Below are 22,256 nucleotides of genomic sequence, written 5' to 3'. Positions count from 1 at the left end.
GGAGATTTTCCAGCTTTCTCCTTGCCAGAACTGCAACCGATAAGTGTCTCATTTATTTCGTAAATTCTTTCGCTGATTGCCTTTATGTCCCTGCGTGGAGTATTACCTGTTAACGATTGTTCAGTAAATCTTTGTTAACCCCTTCTATGTCTCTGGTTACTCACTGCATCCCATGAACTGTGTGTTCCTTACAGTAGCATCTAGATATGGTGTCACTAAATGTGTGGGCGGGGATAACTTCTTAATCATGGGTGTGATGGGGAGAATAAAAATATCAAGCCGTAGATGTGATGAATGGGAGGTGAGCTTCTTTATAGAACTACTCCTATAGAAATGAATGGGGCAGGAGATTGGTGGCAAGGACCAGGAGGTAATGTGTATGCTCTATATCATGGCCAACAGCAGTGTAAACTGCACATTATCAGCCACTGCTTGGAGATTACAGGGGTGTCCGGTCCTCTTGGAATTGATATAACATGAGAGTAACCATTTTGTAAGCAGAAAAGAGACACATAAGTGTGCATTAAAGGGGTTGTCAGCACTTGGGACAAAATTCTCCAGTCACATAGAGTTGCTGAATGAAGACATCATGCCTGCGATCTACAGACTTATGGTCACGTGCTAAGTAGACTCATCTGACTTCTCTGGAATTAGTTCTATTAAGAGAAGCCAAAATTGTCTAGTCAGCATACCACCGCAAGTATGCAGATTGCCTGCTCGCACTGTGAATACCAAGGCATTGTGACAGCATACACACTACACGTTGTCACCTTTTTGGTAGTCTACAGTCACATAGCGTGATTGCAGACTTTAGTCCCAAGCCCGGACAACCCTTTAAAATCTCAGCTCCCCATGTGTTTGCATCTTATACTGAGAGAACAGTTTTTGTCTAGTGTGGGGCTTGAGTAGCAGATGCTTCATGCAGAAATTCAAATAATCAGTATTCCCCAGCCTCTTGGTATCCCGCTTGCCAGGGAGCAGAATGACAATTCAGAAAAGCGGCTGTAGTGTTGCACCGCTGGCCAGAACTGTGCACACTTTGGTGCTACAAGTAGAGGCAGCTTTACCTTTGCATCATTGGAGGAGCACAGTTGCATTGAAACTGTCCAGGTCAGGAGCGAGAGGGCTCGAGTAATGCAACCAGCATTAGCTTGTCACAACAAACTTTACTGTAAAGGGCTTGTAAGCACAGCAGATGTTTAGCCACTGTTGCAGCGGTGACCCGCAACCTAGGCAACAGCCGTTTTACAAATGACTTGTTTTGGTCTGTGATGGTTGTCATACTGTATGACAATGTCATAAATTGAAATTATGAATCGCTTTTGATTTTGTCTCAACTTGTCACCTTGTCTGGGATTTTTTTTTTTCTAGACCAGGATGCAGATCTGCAGTTTGGAATGAATGGATTTCCAACAACTGAAACTTTTGGTCAACGTCTCTCATAAAAAAGGCACAAACGGGGCAGAGAATGCTCTAAATCATTCTTTTTGGACATCTGCCTGAAAGATTAGTGCATAAACAACAAACAATAGCAGGTGAAAATAATAAATACAGAAAGGAGGAGCCTTAAAGGTGGGAAAACTTGAAAAAAAATAAATCCAACTTACATTAGTTAAAAATTCTTCTAATTCTTGACTTTTCAAGTAGAAATGATAAAACATGTTACGAGAGTTTTCCCTAGAAACATTACATTCCCACATCAAAAATGCTTCTTTGTTTGTGACTGCCAGTGATAGATTTTTGGGTTTCAAGTCAAATTCAAGCTCTGAAAGAAATTTAGAAAGCATTTATAGTTTTTCTATAATTGTCAATTTGACTTTAGAGGACTGTACTTTATTCAGTAAGGTAATCCTTTAATGGGAACCTGTCACATGAAAAAATGCTATTAACCTACAGGTTTAGGGTTAATGTTCAAGCTAATAGTGTTCTTAACCTGCCTGGTGCCTGCACTGAGAGCCCCGCTGCCAGTAGGAAATGAACTTTGCTCCTTCCAGCAGCGCTCGGCATTCAGTGAGGCACTGGCTGCACCCCTATGACTGAACGCTGAACTCTGCCAAGAGGAATAAAGTTAATTTCTCAGTAGCGGGGATCTAAGTGCGGGGGCCAGGCCAGTTCAGAACTCTAATAGCCTGCAGATGAACCCCATAACTGCAGGTTAATAGTGGTTTTTTCACATGACAGTTTCCCTTAAAAACTGGATGTTTCTTAAAAACTGACAACCAGAAGCGAAATTAAGGCCCCAATTCATCATGGTGCTAACACCAGAATTCTTGCACAACTGGCTTGCACAAAACTTTTGTTTTTCTCGAAGAGCCAAGACGGGACATGGCAACATCGACAAATTCAATTCAAGTGGTGGTGTTCCTGATGCTAGAAATGTCATCCCAGTCCTTGCCTAGAGTAACATTTCTGATGAGGAGCAAAGCAGCGCACACTACTGATAAGCAAATATCTAACTCATTAAGTGGTGCCCACATCCTAATGAATTGGATGCATCTTATTATTGCATGCCCATCTTTAAGACTAGCAACTAAAATTCCATACTTAAAGGGAATCGGTCACCCTATTTTTGGCCTATCAGCTGCCGGCACCGACATCAGGGGCTTATCTACAGCATTCTGTAATGCTGTAGATAAGCCCCCCCCCCATGTAACCTGAAAGATAATAAGAAAGAGTTATATATTTTACTCACCGGGGGGTGGTCCGGTCTTTGCATATGCTAAAATGCATCCTTTCAAGAGCTCAAATGCCAAGTATTTCCAGACATCTCCTTCTGCCAATACTTAAAATGACTTTCTACTTTTGGGACAACTTTCTTTTACTTAAATTCATGTATTTTGAGCTAAAAATAATTTTTGCAGTAGTTTTTCATTGAAAAGTTTGCACCAGCATTAACTTAACCCTTTCGCACCAGAGCCTGTTTTTGCTTTCGTGACCGGGCCATTTTTTTCAATTCTGACCAGTGTCACTTTATGAGGTCATAATGCTAAAACGCTTCAACAGATCCTGCTGATTATGACACATTTCTCATGACATATTGTACTTCATGACAGTGGTAAAGTTTCTTTCATATAACTTGCGCTTATTTGTGAAAAAATGGATATTTGACGGAAATGTAGAAAATTTAGCAATTTTCCAACTTTGAATTTTTATGCCCTTAAATCAACGAGATATGGCACCCAAAAAACTTAATAAGTAACATTTCCCATATGTTTACTTTACATCAGCACAATTTTGGAACCAAAATTTTTTTTGTTAGGAAGTTGTAAGGGTTAAAAGTTGATCAGCGATTTCTCATTTTTTACAACAATATTTACAAAACCATTTTTTTTAGGGATCACCTCACATTTGAAGTGAGTTTGGGGGGTCAATATGACAGAAAATACCCAAAAGTGACACCATTCTAAAAACTGGACCCCTCAAGGTGCTCAAAATCACATTCAAGAAGTTTATTAACCCTTCAGGTGCTTCACATGAATGAATGGAATGTGGAAGGAAAAAATAAATATTTAACTTTTTTTCACAAACATTTTAATTCAGAACCATTTTTTTTTATTTTCACAAGTGTAAAAAGAGAAAATGAACCACTAAATTTTTTGTGCAATTTCTTCCGAATACGCCGATATCTGGTATGTGGGGCTAAACCACTGTCTGGGCACATGGAGAGCTCAGAAAGGAATGAGTGCCGTTTGACTTTTTCAATGCAGAATTGGCTGGAATTGAGATCGGACGCCATGTCGCATTTGGAAAACCCCTGATGTACCTAAACAATGGAAACCCCCCACAAGTGACCCCATTTTGGAAACTAGACCCCTTAAGCAACTTATCTAGCTGTGTGGTGAGCACTTTGAACCCCCAAGTGCTTCACAGAAGCTTACAACGTAGAGCCATGAAAATAAAAAAATCATATTTTTTCCACAAAAATGATATTTTCACCTCAAAATTTTTATTTTCCCAAGGTTAACAGGAGAAATTAAACCACCAAAGTTGTTGTCCAATTTGTCCCGAGTACGCCTATACCCAATATGTGGGGGTAAACCACTGTTTGGGCACACGGCAGAGGTCAGAAAGGAAGGAGTGCCGTTTGACTTTTTCAATGCAGAATTGGCTGGAATTGAGATCGGACGCCATGTCGCATTTGGAGAGCCCCTGATGTACCTAAACAATGGAAACCCCCCACAAGTGACCACATTTTGGAAACTAGACCCCTTAAGGAACTTATCTAGATGTGTGGGGAGCACTTTGAACCCCCCAAATGCTTCACAGAAGTTTATAACGTAGAGCCATGAAAATAAAAAATCTTTTTTTTTCCACAAAAATGATCTTTCAACCCCCAATTTTTTATTTTCACAAGGGTAACAGGAGAAATTTGATGCTAAGAGTTGTTGTCCAGTTTGTCCTGAGTACGCTAGTACCCCTTATGTGGGAGAAAACTACTGTTGGATGCACAGTGGGGCTCAGAAAGGAAGTAGTGATGTTCTGGAATGCAGACTTTGATGGAATGGTCTGCAGGTGTCATGTTGCATTTGCAGAGCCCCTAATGTGCCTAAACAGTGGAAACCCCCAATTCTAATTCCAACCCTAACATTTCCCTAACCCTAATTCCAACCCTAACCATAACTCTAACCACAAACCTAACACTAACACACCCATAACCCTAATCGAACCCTAATGCTAGCCCTAGCCCTAGCCTTAACCCTAGCCCTAGCCCTAACCCTAGCCCTAGCCCTAACCCTAGCCCTAGCCCTAACCCTAGCTCTAACCCTAGCCCTAGCCCTAACCCTAGCCCTAACCTGCGTACCTGCTTTTTTCTTTACTTTTTTTTTTGTGTCTGACAAGATCGCTGCCCTGCGATCTGACTCATAGTACTGCCACTTCTCTGATCTCACACTGACAGGAGATCAGACGAGAAGCAGCATTACTATCTGACAAGATCGCTGCCTGGCACATAGTAACGCCACTTCTCCGATCTCGCACTGACAGGAGATCAGAGGAGAAGCAGCGTTACTGTGTGACTAGATCGCTGCCTGGCACATAGTAACACCACTTGTCACGATTGGACTGGCGAGTAAACTGAGACCAGGGGCACCTTTCCTGGCCCTGACACTAGGGGGCACCCTAACTCGCCCTGTTCCCCGGGATACCTCAGATGGCAAGGATGCCGGGGCATCCGCCCTAGCCCTGTCTCCTAGCTAAGCCCTGCGTCTGTACCCCTCCCCCCTCCCGGGGAAGAGAGGCGCTACCGTGTACCGAAGTACACAAACCTGACAGACAGGGGAACGAGACAAGGGTAACAGAAAATTCCACTCACAAATAATACTCTCACAAGCAACAGAGGTATACACCAGGGTGTGAAGGATGGGGAAGAAAACAAAGCAGGAATGGATGAGGAATCTCCAAGAGTACAAACCACACAGTCATCGCACAATAAACTCCTCCAGCATTCCTAACACCAGCTCCATTCTCTCTCTCCAGATCCTTGAAGCAAATGCTATCTCAGACAAAGATCTGGCCTAATTTTTATAGGAGAGAGGAGTGGTTAACCAAGCACAGCTGAAAGCAGGGATTTCCACATGACCGATTAACCCCTGTCCTGCTGAAAGAAGCAAACACCCTTAATACGGTGGAGAAGTTCTTCTCAGCGGCAATGCAGGAGCCACAAGACGCTACGGTTCTCTGGCTCTGTTCTGTCGTGGTAACCCCGTGACGGTACCCCCCTTCTACGAGGGACCTCCGGAACCTCATGGCCTGGTTTATCGGGATGTGCCACATGGAAGGCCTGAACCAGTCTAGCCGCATGTACGTCAGAAGCTGGAACCCACATCCTCTCCTCACGACCATACCCCCTCCAAGTACTGCAGTGACCGGCGAACAAATCGAGAGTCCAAGATCTTAGCAATCTGGAACTTCAGATTACCACCGACCATAACAGGAGAAGGTGGCAGGGGTGAAGGTCCAGCCGATGTCACGTATTTCTTGAGAAGTGAACGGTGAAAAACATTATGAATTTTGAATGTCGGTGGCAGAGCAAGTCGAAATGCTACCTGGTTGATGACGGCTAAGATTTTATAGGGACCAATAAACCTGGGGCCCAATTTCAAAGATGGAACTTTCAGCTTAATGTTCTTTGTGGACAACCACACCCAGTCACCAACACACAGGTCCGGACCCACCATACGTCTCCGATCGGTCACACTCTTATACTTGTAACCCATCTTTCGCAAATTATAAGTCACCCCCTGCCATATGGTAGATATGGAAGAAGAAAACCGTTCCTCCTCCGGTAAACCAGAGGGGTGATCACCATTAAACGAACTAAACTGTGGATGGAACCCATATGCCCCGAAAAACGGGGACTTACCGGTTGATTCTTGACCGTGATTATTAACTGCAAATTAAGCCAATGGTAAGTAGGTCACCCAGTCCTCCTGATTCTCAGACACAAAACATCTTAGATATGTCTCCAAATTTTGATTAATCCGTTCAGTCTGCCCGTTAGACTGCGGGTGAAAAGCCGACGAGAGTGACAAATGGATCCCAAGACGGTTGCAAAACGCCCTCTAGAATTTGGAGACAAACTGCACCCCCCGATCTGAGACAATATCGGTAGGAACACCATGCAGTCTGATTATCTCCCTGATGAAGACTTGCGCCAGAGTTTTGGCATTAGGCAAAGCTGGTAGCACAATAAAATGAGACATTTTACTGAACCTATCTACCACCACCAAGATTACAGTGTTCCCTGCAGACGCAGGTAAGTCAGTAATAAAATCAACCGACAAGTGAGTCCAAGGTCTGTTGGGGATCTCCAGTGGTTGGAGAGCCCCAGATGGTCGCGTATGTGAAGTTTTAGAACACGCACAGACATTGCAGGCGGCCACATACTCCCTTATGAGCACCTGGCCACCAAAAACGCCTAGTAAGTAGATCTGCGGTGGCCTTATTCCCCGGATGTCCAGCCAGTACTGTATCATGGTGTTCACTGAGGACTCTTAGATGAAGATTGAGTGGCACAAACAGTTTACCCAGAGGACAGGTAGCAGGGGCGTCCCCCTGAGCAGCAGCAACCTCTCTTTCAAGATCAGAGCATATTCATGCCATCACTACCCCTTTTTGTAGAATAGGTACCGGTTTGCACTTATCGCCTCCCCCCGGAAAGCAGCGGGACAAAGCATCTGCTTTAACATTTTTGCTCCCCGGCCTAAAAGTAACAAAAAAGTTAAACCTGGTAAAGAATAACGCCCATCTTGCCTGACGCGGTGTAAGACTCCAAGTAAACCAGATTCTTGTGATCAGTGATCACCATCACAGGGTGACCCCTCCCTCCAAAAAATGACGCCACTCCTCAAATGCCAATTTGATAGCCAAGAGTTCTCTATTACCAATATCATAGTTTCTCTCAGCTGGCGAAAGTTTTTTTTCGAGAAGTATGCGCATGGTTGCCATTTACCAGGAGACGTACCCTGCGACAAAACAGCCCCCACTCCCACCTCGGATGCATCCACCTCTACGATAAAAGGCCGAGTGACATCAGGCTGAATAAGAATCGGCGCAGAAGCAAAACACCTCTTCAATGGGTCAAACGCCTCACTGGCTGGACTGGGCCACTTGGAGTAGTCTGTCCCCTTTTTGGTCATATCAGTGAATGGTTTGGCTACTACCGAAAAGTTTTTTATGAATTTTCGGTAGTAGCTGGCGAAACCTAAAAACCTTTGTAAGGCCTGCAAGTCCTCAGGACGATCCCATTCCAATACCGCCCAGACCTTCGCTGGATCCATGTGAAAACTGGTGGAGGATAATACATATCCAAGAAAAGGGATCTCTTCAACTGAGAACATACACTTCTCCGGTTTGACATACAACTTATTGTCACGTAGAATGTGGAGAACTTGCCTGACATGTTGCTGGTGTGATTCAAGGTCAGGTGAATATACAAGGATATCATTCAGGTAAATAACCACAAACCTGCCTACTAGGTGACTGAAGATGTCATTAATAAAGTGCTGAAATACGGCGGGCGCGGTCGTCAATCCAAAAGGCATCACTAGACACTCGTAGTGCCCCTCTGGCGTATTGAACGCAGTCTTCCACTCATCCCCCTCCTTAACGCGGATGAGGTTGTATGCCCCCCTGAGGTCCATCTTAGAGAACCATTTTGCTCCCACAATTTGATTAAAAAGGTCGGGGATCAGAGGTAGCGGATACGGATCACGGATAGTGACAGCATTCAGTTCCCGGAAATCCAGGCAAGGACATAACCCCCCATCCTTCTTCTTGACAAAAAAAACCTGCAGCAAGGGAAGAAGAGGATGGTCTGATATGACCCTTAGCCAGGCTTTCCTTAATATAGTCCTTCATGGCCTGCCTCTCTGGACCTGAGATGTTATAAAGTCTGCTCTTGGGCAGCTTAGCACCAGGGACCAGATAAATGGAACAGTCATAAGGATGATGATGAGGAAGTTCTTGGCTCCTCTGCTCTGAAAACACATCCTCGAAGTCTGACAGGTAATGGGGCACGGACGGAGTACACACCCTTGCCAACTGGATACCCAGGCAGTGTCCTTGACAGTAAGTACTCCATTTTATCACCTCCCGTGTCTGCCAATCAATTACCGGATTGTGCTCGGCGAGCCAAGGAAGTCCCAGTACTACAGGTGAGGGCAGGCCCTCAAGCACATAACAGCTTAACACCTCAGAATGTATGGCTCCCACCTGTAGTCGCAAGTCATGGACCACCTGCGTGAAATGCCCCTGCCTTAGAGGGCCAGAATCGATGGCTATAATGGGTATCGGTCTGGACAAGGTATGTGGGACAAGACCTTGGTCCCGGATGAACTTGGTGTCTATCAAATTAAACCCCGCCCCACTGTCCAAGAAGGCAGATACGTCTACCTTATTTTCCCCCATGTACAAAATAGCTGCATCTTTCCCACCGAGGTTACAAGTACACCCGAGTTGCCAACCTCCCCGCAACCCAGGCCCTCTAGTTTTCCGGCGGTTGTTTAAACAAATGAAAAAACTGCGTCTTTCCCACCGAGGTTACAAGTACACCCGAGTTACCAACCTCCCCGCAACCCGGGCCCTCTAGTTTTCCGGCGGTTGTTTAAACAAATGATAGGACATGTGTTAACAAAATGACCTCTTTTGCCACAACAGAAACACACTCCCCCCTTACGCCGAACTACTGTATGTTTGCTAGTTTGGGAAGCTGCACCCACCTGCATGGGTTCCACAGTGGGATCTGTACAGACCACGCTTAAACTTGGACCTCCCATCCCCAGAGGTGGCTCCTTTTTTCTCTGGCGAAGACGGCGATCAACCCGGATCGCCAAAGACATGGCTGCCTCTAGGGAGTCAGGAGTCCCATAGAGAGCTAAGGCATCTTTTACCTTCTCAGAGAGACCCTCACAGAACTGACTACGGAGGGCCGGGTCATTCCACCTAGTGTCGGAGGTCCACCGCCGGAACTCGGAGCAGTATTCCTCAGCTAGACGGTCTCCTTGCTGAAGTTGGCGCAGAGATGACTCAGCCAAGGAGACGCGATCAGGGTCGTCATACACCTAGCCCAAAGCCTGAAAGAAACCCTCTACTGTCTGGAGTGAGCGTGAGTCAGATGGGAGAGAGAATGCCCATGCTTGCGGGTCCCCCTGCAGGAGCGAGATCAATCCCCACCTGTTGCTCCTCCGTACCGGAGGATACCGGACGCAGCCGGAAATAAAGTTTGCAGGCCTCACGGACCACAACAAACTTGTCCCGCCCACCAGAGAACCTGTCTGGCAGCGCGACCTTGGGTTCAACAATGATTTGTCTGGATGATGCAATCCCCACACCAGATGTAACAGGGGGCTGTGAAACCACCGTGCGTAAATCCGCCACCTCCAAACTGAGCTACTGCAATTTCCCTGTCAGCGCTGTGATGGGATCCATCATGGATCAGAAAAAGGTTTTCGGCCTGATATATTTTCACGATTGGACTGGCGAGTAAACTGAGACCAGGGGCACCTTTCCTGGCCCTGACACTAGGGGGCACCCTAACTCACCCTGTTCCCTGGGATACCTCAGATGGCGAGGATGCCAGGGCCTCCGCCCTAGCCCTGTCTCCTAGCTTAGCCCTGCGTCTGTACCCCCACCCCCTCCCGGGGAAGAGAGGCGCTACCATGTTCCGAAGTAAACCAACCCGACAGACAGGGGAACGAGACAAGGGTAACAGAAAATTCCACTCACAAATAATACTCTCACAAGCAACAGAGGTATACACCAGGGTGTGAAGGATGGGGGAAGAAAACAAAGCAGGAATGGATGAGGAATCTCCAAGCGTACAAACCACACAGTCATCACACAATAAACTCCTCCAGCACTCCTACCACCAGCTCCTCTCCCTCTCCAGATCCTTGAAGCAAATGCCATCTCAGACAAAGATCTGGCCTGTGGACCGAGTCTTTATAGGAGAGAGAGGTGGTTAACTCAGCACAGCTGAAAGCAGGGATTTCCACATGACCGATTAACCCCTGTCCTGCTGAAAGAAACAAACACCCTTAATACGCCGGAGAAGTGCTTCTTCTCAGTGGCAATGCAGGAGCCACAAGACGCTGCGGTTCTCTGGCTCTGTTCTGTCGCGGTAACCCCGTGACACCACTTCTCCTCTGATCTCACACTGACAGGAGATCAGAGGAGAAACAGCGAAACTGTGTTACAAGATCGTTGCCTGGCAGCTGTGCCAGGCAGCAATCCACTGTGCCAGGCAGCGATCTAGTCACACAGTAACACTGTTTCTCCTCTGATCTCCTGTCAGTGCGAGATCAGAGGAGAAGTGGCGTTACAATGAGTGAGATCGCCGGGAAACAAGCAGCTTTCCCAGCGAGCTCTCTCATTGGCTGCTGTGACGCTGACATCATCAGGACCTGAACAAATCAGGTCTCGATGACGTCGGGGGTCCCAGCAAGCACTGTGCGCTGGGATCCCTGCATTGTAAGGTATGTGGGGGTCCCGGGGGGCACAAAACTGCTGACAGTAGATAAACGACGGCGCTGCACAAAGCCCAGTAAGCGCCGACATTTATCTACCGTTAGTCGTCGGGAAGTGGTTAAATCCAGTCAGTCAGCCTCTATGACTCTCTGAATGGACAACCCCTTTAAAAATTCTACAAGTATTATCATTAACAGAATACCTACCCTGCAAGGAACTCTTTTAAGACTTGAGTCCATACTTCTAATAGGAGTATTTTTAAAACATGTAAAGTAAATGAATTTTGGGCCCTTCATAACCATAATGTTAGTATTTAAAATCTTTTGTATCATAATATGGACCTAAATTTCTACAAATTTTTTTTCACGACTGTTATTCTCGTCAGTAGAGATCCACTGGGTTAGCATAGCAGGAATTTAGGGGGTTATCCATGAATATTTGTTGACGGCTATCCTTACAGTGTGACACTGATTAACAGCCAGCTCCCTGCTGCCTAACTGTATGATGTCAGCAGTCACACCCCATTGACAGAGCAGCCAGGAAGACGAAGAGCTTCTCTGTTGATATGGAGCAGCTGAGTCGCCGCTGTTAGCAACTACCTGACTGTTAGTTTTTAGGCCCATATTAGAAAAAAAATAGTTCTGGACAACCCCTTTAACAGCAATTTTACTAATAATACTTACCAGAAAGGTTGCAGCACAGATGTAAATGAACACACTGAAATAGTATGCAAATAAATTGAATGGCAATTCTAAAATCCATTTTTGTTATCCTAATTCAAATCTGAAAAATGATAAAAAAGTGTAAATATCACAATTTTGTCTATTGTACATAAATTTGATGACAGCCTATATTGTTATTTTGTTGTGAAAATGTCAAATTAAGGGACCAAAACATTTTATTGATTTTCATATCACTGTAGACGTACGATAAAAAGGAAACTACAATTTTTGTGAGCTGCACCAGGCCAAGTGTTTTTTAAAATCTTTAACCCACCGTAGTTTTACTCAAAGCATTTTAAATTGTCCATAAAATCCCTAAAAAATTTTGAAAACTTTTCTTGGAGTTTAATATACCAGCGAAATGTAACAAGAACCACGTTACAGTGTATGGATGAGTCTTTCAATCCATTAAGATTTTTGGAAGTTTTTTTTTAGAATTTAATATACCAGCAAACTGTAACAAGAACTGCATTGGTTGAATGGATGAATAGTGTATGGATGAATCATTGAATCCTTAAACATTTTTTCAAGGTTTTTTGCTTTTATATAACAACGAAATGTAACAGAAAGCATGTAATACTGCATAGATCAGTAATTGAACCAATAAATTTTTTTATTTTTTTTAGTTTTATATAACATCGAAATGTAATAGAATGCACGTAAAACTGTAGGGATAAGTAATTGAATCAAGACAAAATTCTCACTACTTTTTAGTAGTGTTATATATAACATTGAAATGTACCCAAGAACCCATAATACTGTATGAATGAGCAATATAGGACCGAAAAAAAAATTGACAGCTTGTTATGAGGGTTATATACCATCGAAATGTACCTAAGAACAAGTAATGCTATATACATGCTATATACATTTTTTAACAATTTTTGGGGGTTACATACCACCAAAATCTGCTCAAGAATATGTAAAACTCTATGGATGAGCAATATAATAAAGATACATTTTTGAGCAATTTTTTGGAGGGTTATGTATCACCGAAATGCACCCAAGAATAAATTGCACTCTATGAATGAGCAATATAACACTGAAAAAAAAGATAGACTACTAAATGTAACAGAAAACATGTAATTCTGCATAGATCAGTAATTGAATCAAAGACTCTTTTATTTTTTCTAGCTTTATATAACATCGAAATGTAACAGAACGCACGTAAAACTGTATTGATAAGTAATTGAATCAAGACAAATTTCTCATTACTTTTTAGTAGTGTTATATATAAGACTGAAATCTACCCAAGAACATGTAATGCTCTATGGATGAGCAATATAATACTGATACATTTTTTTAACAATTTTTTGAAGGGTTACAGTATGTATCACCGAAATGTACCCAAGAAGATGTTAGACTCTATGAATGACTAACTTAATTCAGATAGATTTTTTATGCTTTTTTGGAGTGTTACATACCACCAAAATGTACCCCCAGAACACGTAATTATCTGTAGATGAATTATTGAATCCAGATAAATTTTCTTTTTCTTGAGTGATAGATATCAGAGTAATGTACTCCAGACCACGGAATACTGTATGAGTAAGTTGTCATGATCCAGTGTTGGATCTGGCGGTGTTAAAAGCACAAAGTGAACTTTTTTTACTTTGGTTGAGTTCAAAGGTGTTTTGACTGTCCCCGGTGGTGGTTAGAGGTATCGCACCTTAGGTTTAGGTTAATGTTCACTTAATTATGGATCAGGTGGGACTCCGTATAAAGGTGTGCTCAGGGTGTTCACTCACTGCTGGTGATATTTCTTGCTGTGATATTGTGAGAGTGTGTTCACTCTGTTTTTGGAGAGCCTGGATGAAGGATGGAGCTGGTGAGGAGTCCTGCGCAGCTTAGCCAGGGGGGATGTGTTTCAGCTATGGTGTCTGGACGAAGGGCTGGCATGGCGTGGTGGAGTCGCAGTGATGGTGTCAGCGGGAAGTGTCTGCATGGGCTGGTGGAGTGGCGACTATGGAGAGTGGCACTCACCATGTGGGACTTGGCCGCTGAGCTGGACTCAAGCATGCTCGACTTCGTGTCAGCAGCTGAACTCATCCTTGGGACTCTGGTTCTAAGCAGCTGCAACTGGTGTTGGACTCTGCTCCAAGGTTGCACTAAGGTGAAGGATCCTGTTATGGTGATGGATCCGGGTGGAGGAGAAGATGCTAGGAGCGCACGCAACAGAGCAAAGCTAAGTGGTGTTTCCCCTGTATTGTCTATTTCCTCATGTGTGTTATTAGTGCAGTGGTGGGATTAGTCTCCGCACCGACCCATTCCCTAGTGAGGGTTTAGGGTCAGGGTGAGCAAGGGCGTTAAGGTACGCGTGCGGCGACAGGTGTGGAGCCTGTTTAGGGAAAGTAAGGAGTGCAGGGACACTGGCTCAGGGGAGCTTAGGTGGTCTCCATGTCCCCATTCCCTATCGCAGGGCCCACCATTGTTAAAGTTTCCCAGGTTCCCCCGTTATTATTTGATTATTGTATGTATAACGTGTAATACCTAAATTCGCCAGGTGGAGGCGGTGTATCCACCTGCACGTGTTATTATTTAAATTCGCCCCACTGGAGGCGGTGTATCCAGGGTCACGTGTGTCACATGGGTTCGCCTTGCGGAAACTCTGCGTCCAGACACACGTGATCATGACATAAGTAACTTAACCTGAAAAAATTTTAAATGCTTTTTGGAAGTGTTAGATATCACATAAATGTACCCCACACCGCAGAATACTGTATGGCTGAGAAATTTAACACTTTTTTGGAGTGATATATTACAGTAATGTTCCCCAGACAACAGAATACAGTAAGGGAGAGAAATTTAACCTAGCAAAAAATTTTAATGCTTTTTTGGATTTTTGGAGTGTTTGATATCACAAAAAATGTACCCCAGAGCACAGAATACTCTATGGGTGAGCAATTTAATCCAGAGAAAAAATGGAACACTCTTTTGGAGTGCTATATAAAACCAAAATGCACCACAAAGCACGTAATACTAGATGGATCACATAATATATTCAATTTTTCACACAAAAAATGCTGCAGCTATACAGACTGTATTCTGCCACTGTCTCTGCTCCTGCAACTCTCTCTCCCTTGACTAAATTCAGAATGTATGTGATCCAAACAACAACGCAAATGATTAGCACTTAGAAAGTCTCTTAGGCTAGTTTCACATTTGCGACATTTTACGCAGCGCTTCGAGCGCACATAAAACGCATGCAAAAAACGCTTGCAAGCGCTTGTAAACGCTACAATATTTTGTAGTATCAGCGTGCACATGACGACAAAAAAAGCAGCATTTATATGCGATTTCAAGCGTTTTTCCATGCGTTTGCAATTTTTATGCGCATAGGTTGTCTAGGTGTCACATTTCACAGGAATAAAATCCTTGCAAAATTCTTGCAACGGACTCCACCAATGGGACATCAGTTATGGGAATTCTTTATATAGACCCTGTTTACAGCCAAATTCTGCACATTTTCTTGCTTTTTCCTTTGTCAACATGGATCTGCGCTGGAAGAGTTTTCTCTTCAACTTGGATCTGGACATCGAGATGGCTCAGGCTTATGCAGTTGCTTGCCATCAACAAAGGTAGAGAGAGAGACAGCGAAGATGGCAGCGGTGGCGTTTGTGGATACATCCAATTATTGAACTCCAGCAGAGCCGTGGAGCATACCACACTCTCTACAGTGAGCTCCAGGCAAACCCGGAGAAATTTACTGACTATACCCGGATGTCCCAAGACAGCTTCAGGGATTTGCTTGCTCGTGTTCAGCAATCCATCCAGAGACAGGACAAACAGCCCCGTCGTGCGATTCCTCCTGAGGAACGGCTCCTGGTCACATTACGGTACGTAATATTGCAAAACCAATGCCTGCATAATTTTCTTTGTTCTGACATGTACTATTCCAAATCTGGCAGAATTATTGTTCTTCCATGTAGTAAACAAAAGCCTGCAGAATTATTTTTATGCCATGTACTAATTTTTTTCTTTTATTGTTTTAAAAAACCATATACATAAATATTAATTTTTGTTCTTTCTCTGTTTTACAGATTCCTGGCTACTGGAGAGACCCTATCTTCACTCCACTTCCAGTAACGGACTGGAATCTCCACCTTGTCGGGAATTGTTGCGGACACCTGCTGGACTTTGTGGGACGTTCTTTGTCCAGAATATATGCCCCTTCCCACCGCCGAAAAGTGGATTGAAATAGCAGAAAAATTCTGGACAGTCTGCAATTTCCCTAACTGTTTGGGAGCGGTTGATGGGAAATGCATCCGGATAATCAAACCCTAAAGAAAAGGCTCTGAGTACTACAACTACAAAAAGTATGTTTCTACAGTACTCATGGCCATTGCAGATGCAGACTGTATGTTTGTTGCAGTGGACATTGCGGCATTTGGTCGTGGGAATGACTCCCAGGCTTTTAAGAACTCGGACATGGGAAGGAGGTTGTATGGCAACCATTTCAATTTCCCCATGCCACGGTGTTATGATTGAGTCACCGCAGGAGGCAAAAACAGAAATGCAAGCTAAGTCCAGAAAACCAGAGAGGTAGGCAGCTATCGGATTGCGGACCCCTGAACCTATCAACACAACTAGCAGTAGCCATGGGGGGTTCCTACGATGCCCTAGACCCCTCGATCAGAGCCGGAGGACTAGATAGCCTAAAGACAGAAAGGGAAATCTAAACTGCCCCAGAGCAGACCCCAAAGCAAAAGGCAGCCCCCCACATATAATGACGGTGAAGCAAGAAGAAAGAACACAACACAGACAGAAAGATAGTGTAAGGTACACCTGGGGTGGACCCGCTAGACCGTGGCAACGAACCTCCCGGGGGCGAGCTGACCAGGTGGACCACCCCCTATACAGGGAGCGTTTGGGGCAAGCCCACGGGTAACTATTACCACGGCAGCTGGTACCCTGGAGAGTAACGACAGACAGACAACTAGAGCCGAGTTGGGGGTACAGGACTGACGGTACCGGCTTGGAGACACAGGACAGGCGGGCACGGCTGGGAGACACAGGACAGGCGGGCACGGCTGGGAGACACAGGACAGGCGGGCACGGCTGGGAGACACAGGACAAGCGGGCACGGCTGGGAGACACAGGACAGGCGGGCACGGCTGGGAGACACAGGACAGGCGGGCACGGCTTGGAGACACAGGACCTAGGAGAGAGGAAAAATGGAGAGGTGAACGAGCCACGGATGGACAGGACGCGATAGCGTGCATAGAGGGCGGCCAGAATCACTAGGGAAAAGCAGTGATACTCAGGCACTGCTGGCAGGAAGAGGCGGCCAGATATAGGGGCTAGTAGGAGGACTTCCGGGTCGTGACCTAAAGTGGAGGAGGAGCAGGCGCGCGTCCTCAGGAGAAGGAGGAGGAGCGCGCGTGCCCAGGCACAGTATGTGCGCGCGCCCGCCGAGCAGGAGGGGCGGGAGCGTGCACCCGGCGAGGTCCGGAAGACCGGACGAAGGGGACCGCCGGACAGAGAAGAGGAGCCGGGGAGGACCGAGGACGGCGGCACAGAGGGAAGCAGGATGCCGGAGGAAGGGTAAGCTGCGGCCGGGAGGAGGCAGAGAGAGGAGCGCGCGGCAGCCGCCGCGTGACAGTACCCCCCTCCCTACGCGCCCCCCTCCGCAGTCCGGAAAAGAATTTGGCCAAGATTCGAGGGGCCTGGATGTTCTCTTGGGGCTCCCAGGACCTCTCCTCGGGACCAAAGCTCTTCCAATCAACCAAGAAAAAGGTTCTCCCCTTTTGCTTCCTCATGGCCAAAATATCTTTAACCTCAAATACATCGTCTGCGGAGACAGGCGGAGGTGAGTGAGGGGCCTTAGAAAGGAAACGATTGAAGACGACTGGTTTTAGCAAGGACACATGAAAGGCATTAGGGATACGGAGAGAGGCAGGAAGCCGTAGTTTATAGGAGACATCATTAATACGGGACAAGATCTCAAAAGGTCCAATATAACGGGGACCCAGTTTATGGGAAGGGACCTTGAGGCGAATAAACTTGGAGGCCAGCCAAACTTTATCACCAGGGTGATATGGCGGAGCATCCAGGCGTCTTTTGTCGGCGTGTCTCTTAACTCTGTTACGTACCAACTCGAGAGCGGCCTTGGTCTCCTGCCAGATCCTGGAGAATTCCCCGGTCAGAAGGTCAGAAGCCGGTACACCCGAGGCAGGAGGAACCGGTAGAGGTACACCAGGATGTTGCCCATAGACGATAAAGAAAGGGGACTTGCCTGAAGACTCGCTGGCGTGGTTATTATAGGCGAACTCAGCCCACGGGAGAAGTTCAGCCCAGTCGTTCTGGTGGACATTGGAAAAATGCCGGAGGTAGTTCACCAAGCACTGATTTGTCCGTTCAGCCTGACCGTTGGACTGGGGGTGGTAAGATGAGGAGAAGTCGAGAGTGACATCCATTGATCTGCATAGGGCTCTCCAGAAGCGAGAGGTAAATTGGACTCCTCTGTCAGAAACAATATGTTGGGGCAGTCCATGAAGACGGAAGATGTGCTGAACAAAGATCTTCGCCAAGGCTGGAGCTGATGGTAAGCCGGAAAGGGGAACGAAGTGTGCCATCTTAGAAAACCTATCAACCACCACTAGGACGACTGTACAGTTGGCAGAGTGGGGTAGGTCTGTAATAAAGTCCATGGCAATGTGTTGCCAGGGGGACGAGGGTATAGGAAGCGGGTGTAGAAGCCCAGAAGGTAGCTGCCTAGGCACCTTGATCTTGGCACAGGAGAGACAGGAGGCGACGAAATCCCGGACATCCTGGGGAAGAGTCGGCCACCAGTAGTAGCGGGATACCAGGTGAAGTGTCTTCTTAATCCCGAGATGGCCAGCCAGCTTGGAAGCATGTCCCCAGTGAAGGATTCGTCCTCGGTCCTTCTCCGGCACAAAAGTCTTGCCAGGTGGAGGTGATAGAAGAGAAAGTGGTGCCACCGTGATGAGCCGGGATGGATCCAAGATATGCGTGGGTTCCTCTTCGACATCTGTGGGCAGGAAGGATCTGGACAAGGCGTCAGCTTTGAGGTTCTTGTTGCCTGGGCGAAAATGTAGATCAAAATCGAATCGAGCGAAGAACAGAGACCACCTGGCCTGGCGTGGGTTGAGTCTCTGCGCAGATCGAAGATAGGCTAGATTCTTATGATCTGTGAAGATTGTGAAGGGATGTGCGGCGCCCTCCAATAAGTATCTCCACTCTTCTAGAGCTAACTTGATGGCCAGCAGTTCTCGGTCCCCTATGGAATAATTCCGCTCTGGGGTGGAAAAGGACTTGGAAAAGAAGCCGCACGTGACGAGTTTACCGGAAGAAGATTTTTGAGACAAAACCGCTCCGGCTCCAGTTGCTGATGCATCCACTTCGAGGACGAACGGTTTGTTGGCCTCAGGACGATGGAGTACGGAAGCCGTGGTAAAAGCTCGTTTTAGAGATAGGAAGGCCTCCTCTGCTTCAGGGGTCCAGACGTGCGGGTTGGCTCCTTTACGAATCAAAGATGAGATAGAGCCGGCCAATGAGGAAAAATGGGGGATGAACTGCCGATAATAATTTGCGAAGCCGAGGAACCGCTGAACGGCTTTCACCCCTTGGGGACGTGGCCAGTTGAGCACGGCAGACACCTTCGCCGGATCCATACGCAGGCCGAAGTCGGAGATGATATATCCCAAAAATGGAAGGGAGGACTGTTCAAAGACGCACTTCTCCAATTTGGCGTACAGGCGATTCTCCCTCAATCGGAACAGCACTCGGCGGACATCTCTTCTGTGGGTGGACAGATCGGGAGAGAAGATCAGGATATCGTCAAGGTATACAACCACACTGGAGTACAGAAGGTCTCGGAAGATGATTTCCCTCTAAGTGGGAAATCATAAAGGCCACCTTGGCCCGGTCGGAGGGATACTGTAGGGGTGCCAGCTCGAAGTGCAACTGACACTGGTTAATGAACCCCCGACAGAGCTTGGGATCCCCACTATAGCGTGGGGGTTTAGCCAAGCGGGGCGAGGACTGGGAAGCTGCTGCAGGCACAGGGACAGCGGCCGCCATCTGTAGAGCTAGAAGGCGGTTATCTACAGAGGCTATGTAGTTTAAAATATGGGCCTGGGTGTCGCGCTGCTGAGCAAGCTCCTGCTGTAAGCCGGAGATTTGGGAGGCAATCCCCGGATCGGAGGTTTGCAGAGATGAAAGTCTGGACTCCATAGACTTGAGGAACGACATGATCCTCGCCTGATTCTCACGAAGGAACAAAAGTTCCTTTTGGGTCGGGGTCGGGGTACCAGCGGAATCCATGGCCTGAGTATTCTGTAAGGTACACCTGGGGTGAACCCGCTAGACCGTGGCAACGAACCTCCCGGGGGCGAGCTGACCAGGTGGACCACCCCCTATACAGGGAGCGTTTGGGGCAAGCCCGCGGGTAACTATTACCACGGCAGCTGGTACCCTGGAGAGTAACGACAGACAGACAACTAGAGCCGAGTTGGGGGTACAGGACTGACGGTACCGGCTTGGAGACACAGGACAGGCGGGCATGGCTGGGAGACACAGGACAGGCGGGCACGGCTGGGAGACACAGGACAGGCGGGCACGGCTGGGAGACACAGGACAGGCGGGCACGGCTTGGAGACACAGGACCTAGGAGAGAGGAAAAATGGAGAGGTGAACGAGCCACGGATGGACAGGACGCGATAGCGTGCATAGAGGGCGGCCAGAATCACTAGGGAAAAGCAGTGATACTCAGGCACTGCTGGCAGGAAGAGGCGGCCAGATATAGGGGCTAGTAGGAGGACTTCCGGGTCGTGACCTAAAGTGGAGGAGGAGCAGGCGCGCGTCCTCAGGAGGAGGAGGAGGAGCGCGCGTGCCCAGGCACAGTATGTGCGCGCGCCCGCTGAGCAGGAGGGGCGGGAGCGTGCACCCGGCGCGGTCCGGAAGACCGGACGAAGGGGACCGCCGGACAGAGAAGAGGAGCCGGGGAGGACCGAGGACGGCGGCACAGAGGGAAGCAGGATGCCGGAGGAAGGGTAAGCTGCGGCCGGGAGGAGGCAGAGAGAGGAGCGCGCGGCAGCCGCCGCGTGACAGATAGACTGAGAAAAGACGGGACCCAAGCTAACTAGATAGGAAAGGACAGGAAGGCTGCTGTCTGCAATCCGTGAAAAACCCTATGAAAATAAGAGCCAACAGACTGACAGTGAAAAAGGCCCTGAAGACGCTAGGCTTCAAAAAGACTATGTCAGTACTCAGGAATATTCTGAAGACAGAGCAACAGGCAAAAGGAGATTCAGCTCACCCCAGCAGGGAATGGCAGAATCCAGAAAAGCAAGGCAAAAAACAAAACACAAATGCAAAAAGGCAAAGCAGCAAACTTAGCTTTAGAGGAGCAGGAATCAGACTGGTGTCCTAGAAGTCCACAGAGAAATCACCCGCAGGGCAGAAGGGCGTCGGCAGCCTTATATCCAGTCAGTGACTCCACTCAGCCAGTCATCATCATTAGGCTCAGGTGCCTGATAACCAGGCTCACTACCTTCCCTCACCAGAATAGGGAGTTCACCAGACCTCAGTGACGAAGGGGAAAATGAACTCACAACAGTACCTCCCCCTTGAGGAGGGGTCACCGAACCCTCAACCACGCCACCAGGGCAATCAGGGTGAGCCCGATGAAAGGCACGCACCAATCTTTTGGCATGAATATCAGAGGCAGAGACCCAGAAAACCAATACAGGGTCCGGAGGTGCCACCCCAGGAACAACTGGTTCAACAAACCTCTTCAACAAGGACTTATGGAACACATTATGGATTTTAAATGTGACAGGAAGAGCCAAACGAAAAGAGACCGGATTAATAATCTCCAAAATCTTGTAAGGTCCAATAAATCTAGGCTTAAACTTAGGAGAAGCCACCTTCATAGCAATATTTTTTGATGATAACCACACCATATCACCAATCTTAAACTGGGGACCAATGGTCCTATGTCGATTGGAAAACCGCTGGGTCTTTTCCTGGGAGAGAGATAACTTATCCACCACTTGGTCCCAGATCTGGTGCATTCTCTCCACCACAGTGTCAACACCTGGGCAGGCAGAAGGCTCCACCTGTCCTGAAGAAAATCGAGGATGAAACCCAAAGTTACAAAACAAAGGTGACATCAAAGTGGCAGAACTAGCTCTATTATTTAAAGCAAATTCGGCCAAGGGCAAAAATGAAACCCAATCATCCTGATCAGCGGAAATAAAACATCTCAAATACGACTCCAAGGTCTGGTTTGTTCTCTCTGTCTGCCCATTGGTCTGAGGGTGAAAAGCAGAGGAGAAGGACAACTGAATTCCCAGCTTGGAACAGAAAGTCCTCCAAAATCTAGACACAAACTGAACTCCTCTGTCAGATACAATGTTCTCAGGAATCCCATGCAAGCGAACCACCTGTTGCAAAAACAGGGGCACCAACTCAGAGGAAGACGGCAACTTAGGGAGTGGTACAAGATGAACCATCTTAGAGAACCTATCACAAATCACCCAAATAACAGTCATTCTTTGAGAGACCGGCATATCAGAGATGAAATCCATTGAAATATGGGTCCAT

The 22,256-nt window shown here is 46.9% G+C and overlaps 1 protein-coding gene across 1 annotated transcript in view; it reads right to left on the bottom strand.

Moving 5' to 3' along the window:
• LOC141080595 (granulocyte-macrophage colony-stimulating factor receptor subunit alpha-like) overlaps positions 1–22,256 on the bottom strand; it is a 130,766-nt gene that overhangs the window by 79,349 nt on the left and 29,161 nt on the right. Inside the window, exons 2-3 of the mRNA XM_073565922.1 lie at positions 11,649–11,748; positions 1,608–1,765 (exon numbers count right to left, since the gene is read on the bottom strand). Coding sequence (XP_073422023.1) covers positions 1,608–1,765; positions 11,649–11,727 — 237 coding nt within the window. The 5' untranslated portion in view covers positions 11,728–11,748. The remainder of the gene's footprint in view (positions 1–1,607; positions 1,766–11,648; positions 11,749–22,256) is intronic.

Source organism: Dendrobates tinctorius, unplaced genomic scaffold (assembly GCF_039654945.1).
Source record: "Dendrobates tinctorius isolate UK_male_01 unplaced genomic scaffold, ASM3965494v1 ptg000016l, whole genome shotgun sequence".
NCBI classification, from domain to species: Eukaryota; Metazoa; Chordata; class Amphibia; order Anura; family Dendrobatidae; genus Dendrobates; species Dendrobates tinctorius.
Note: the sequence above shows the minus strand (reverse complement) of the source record. Positions and strands in the feature narration are given on the sequence as shown.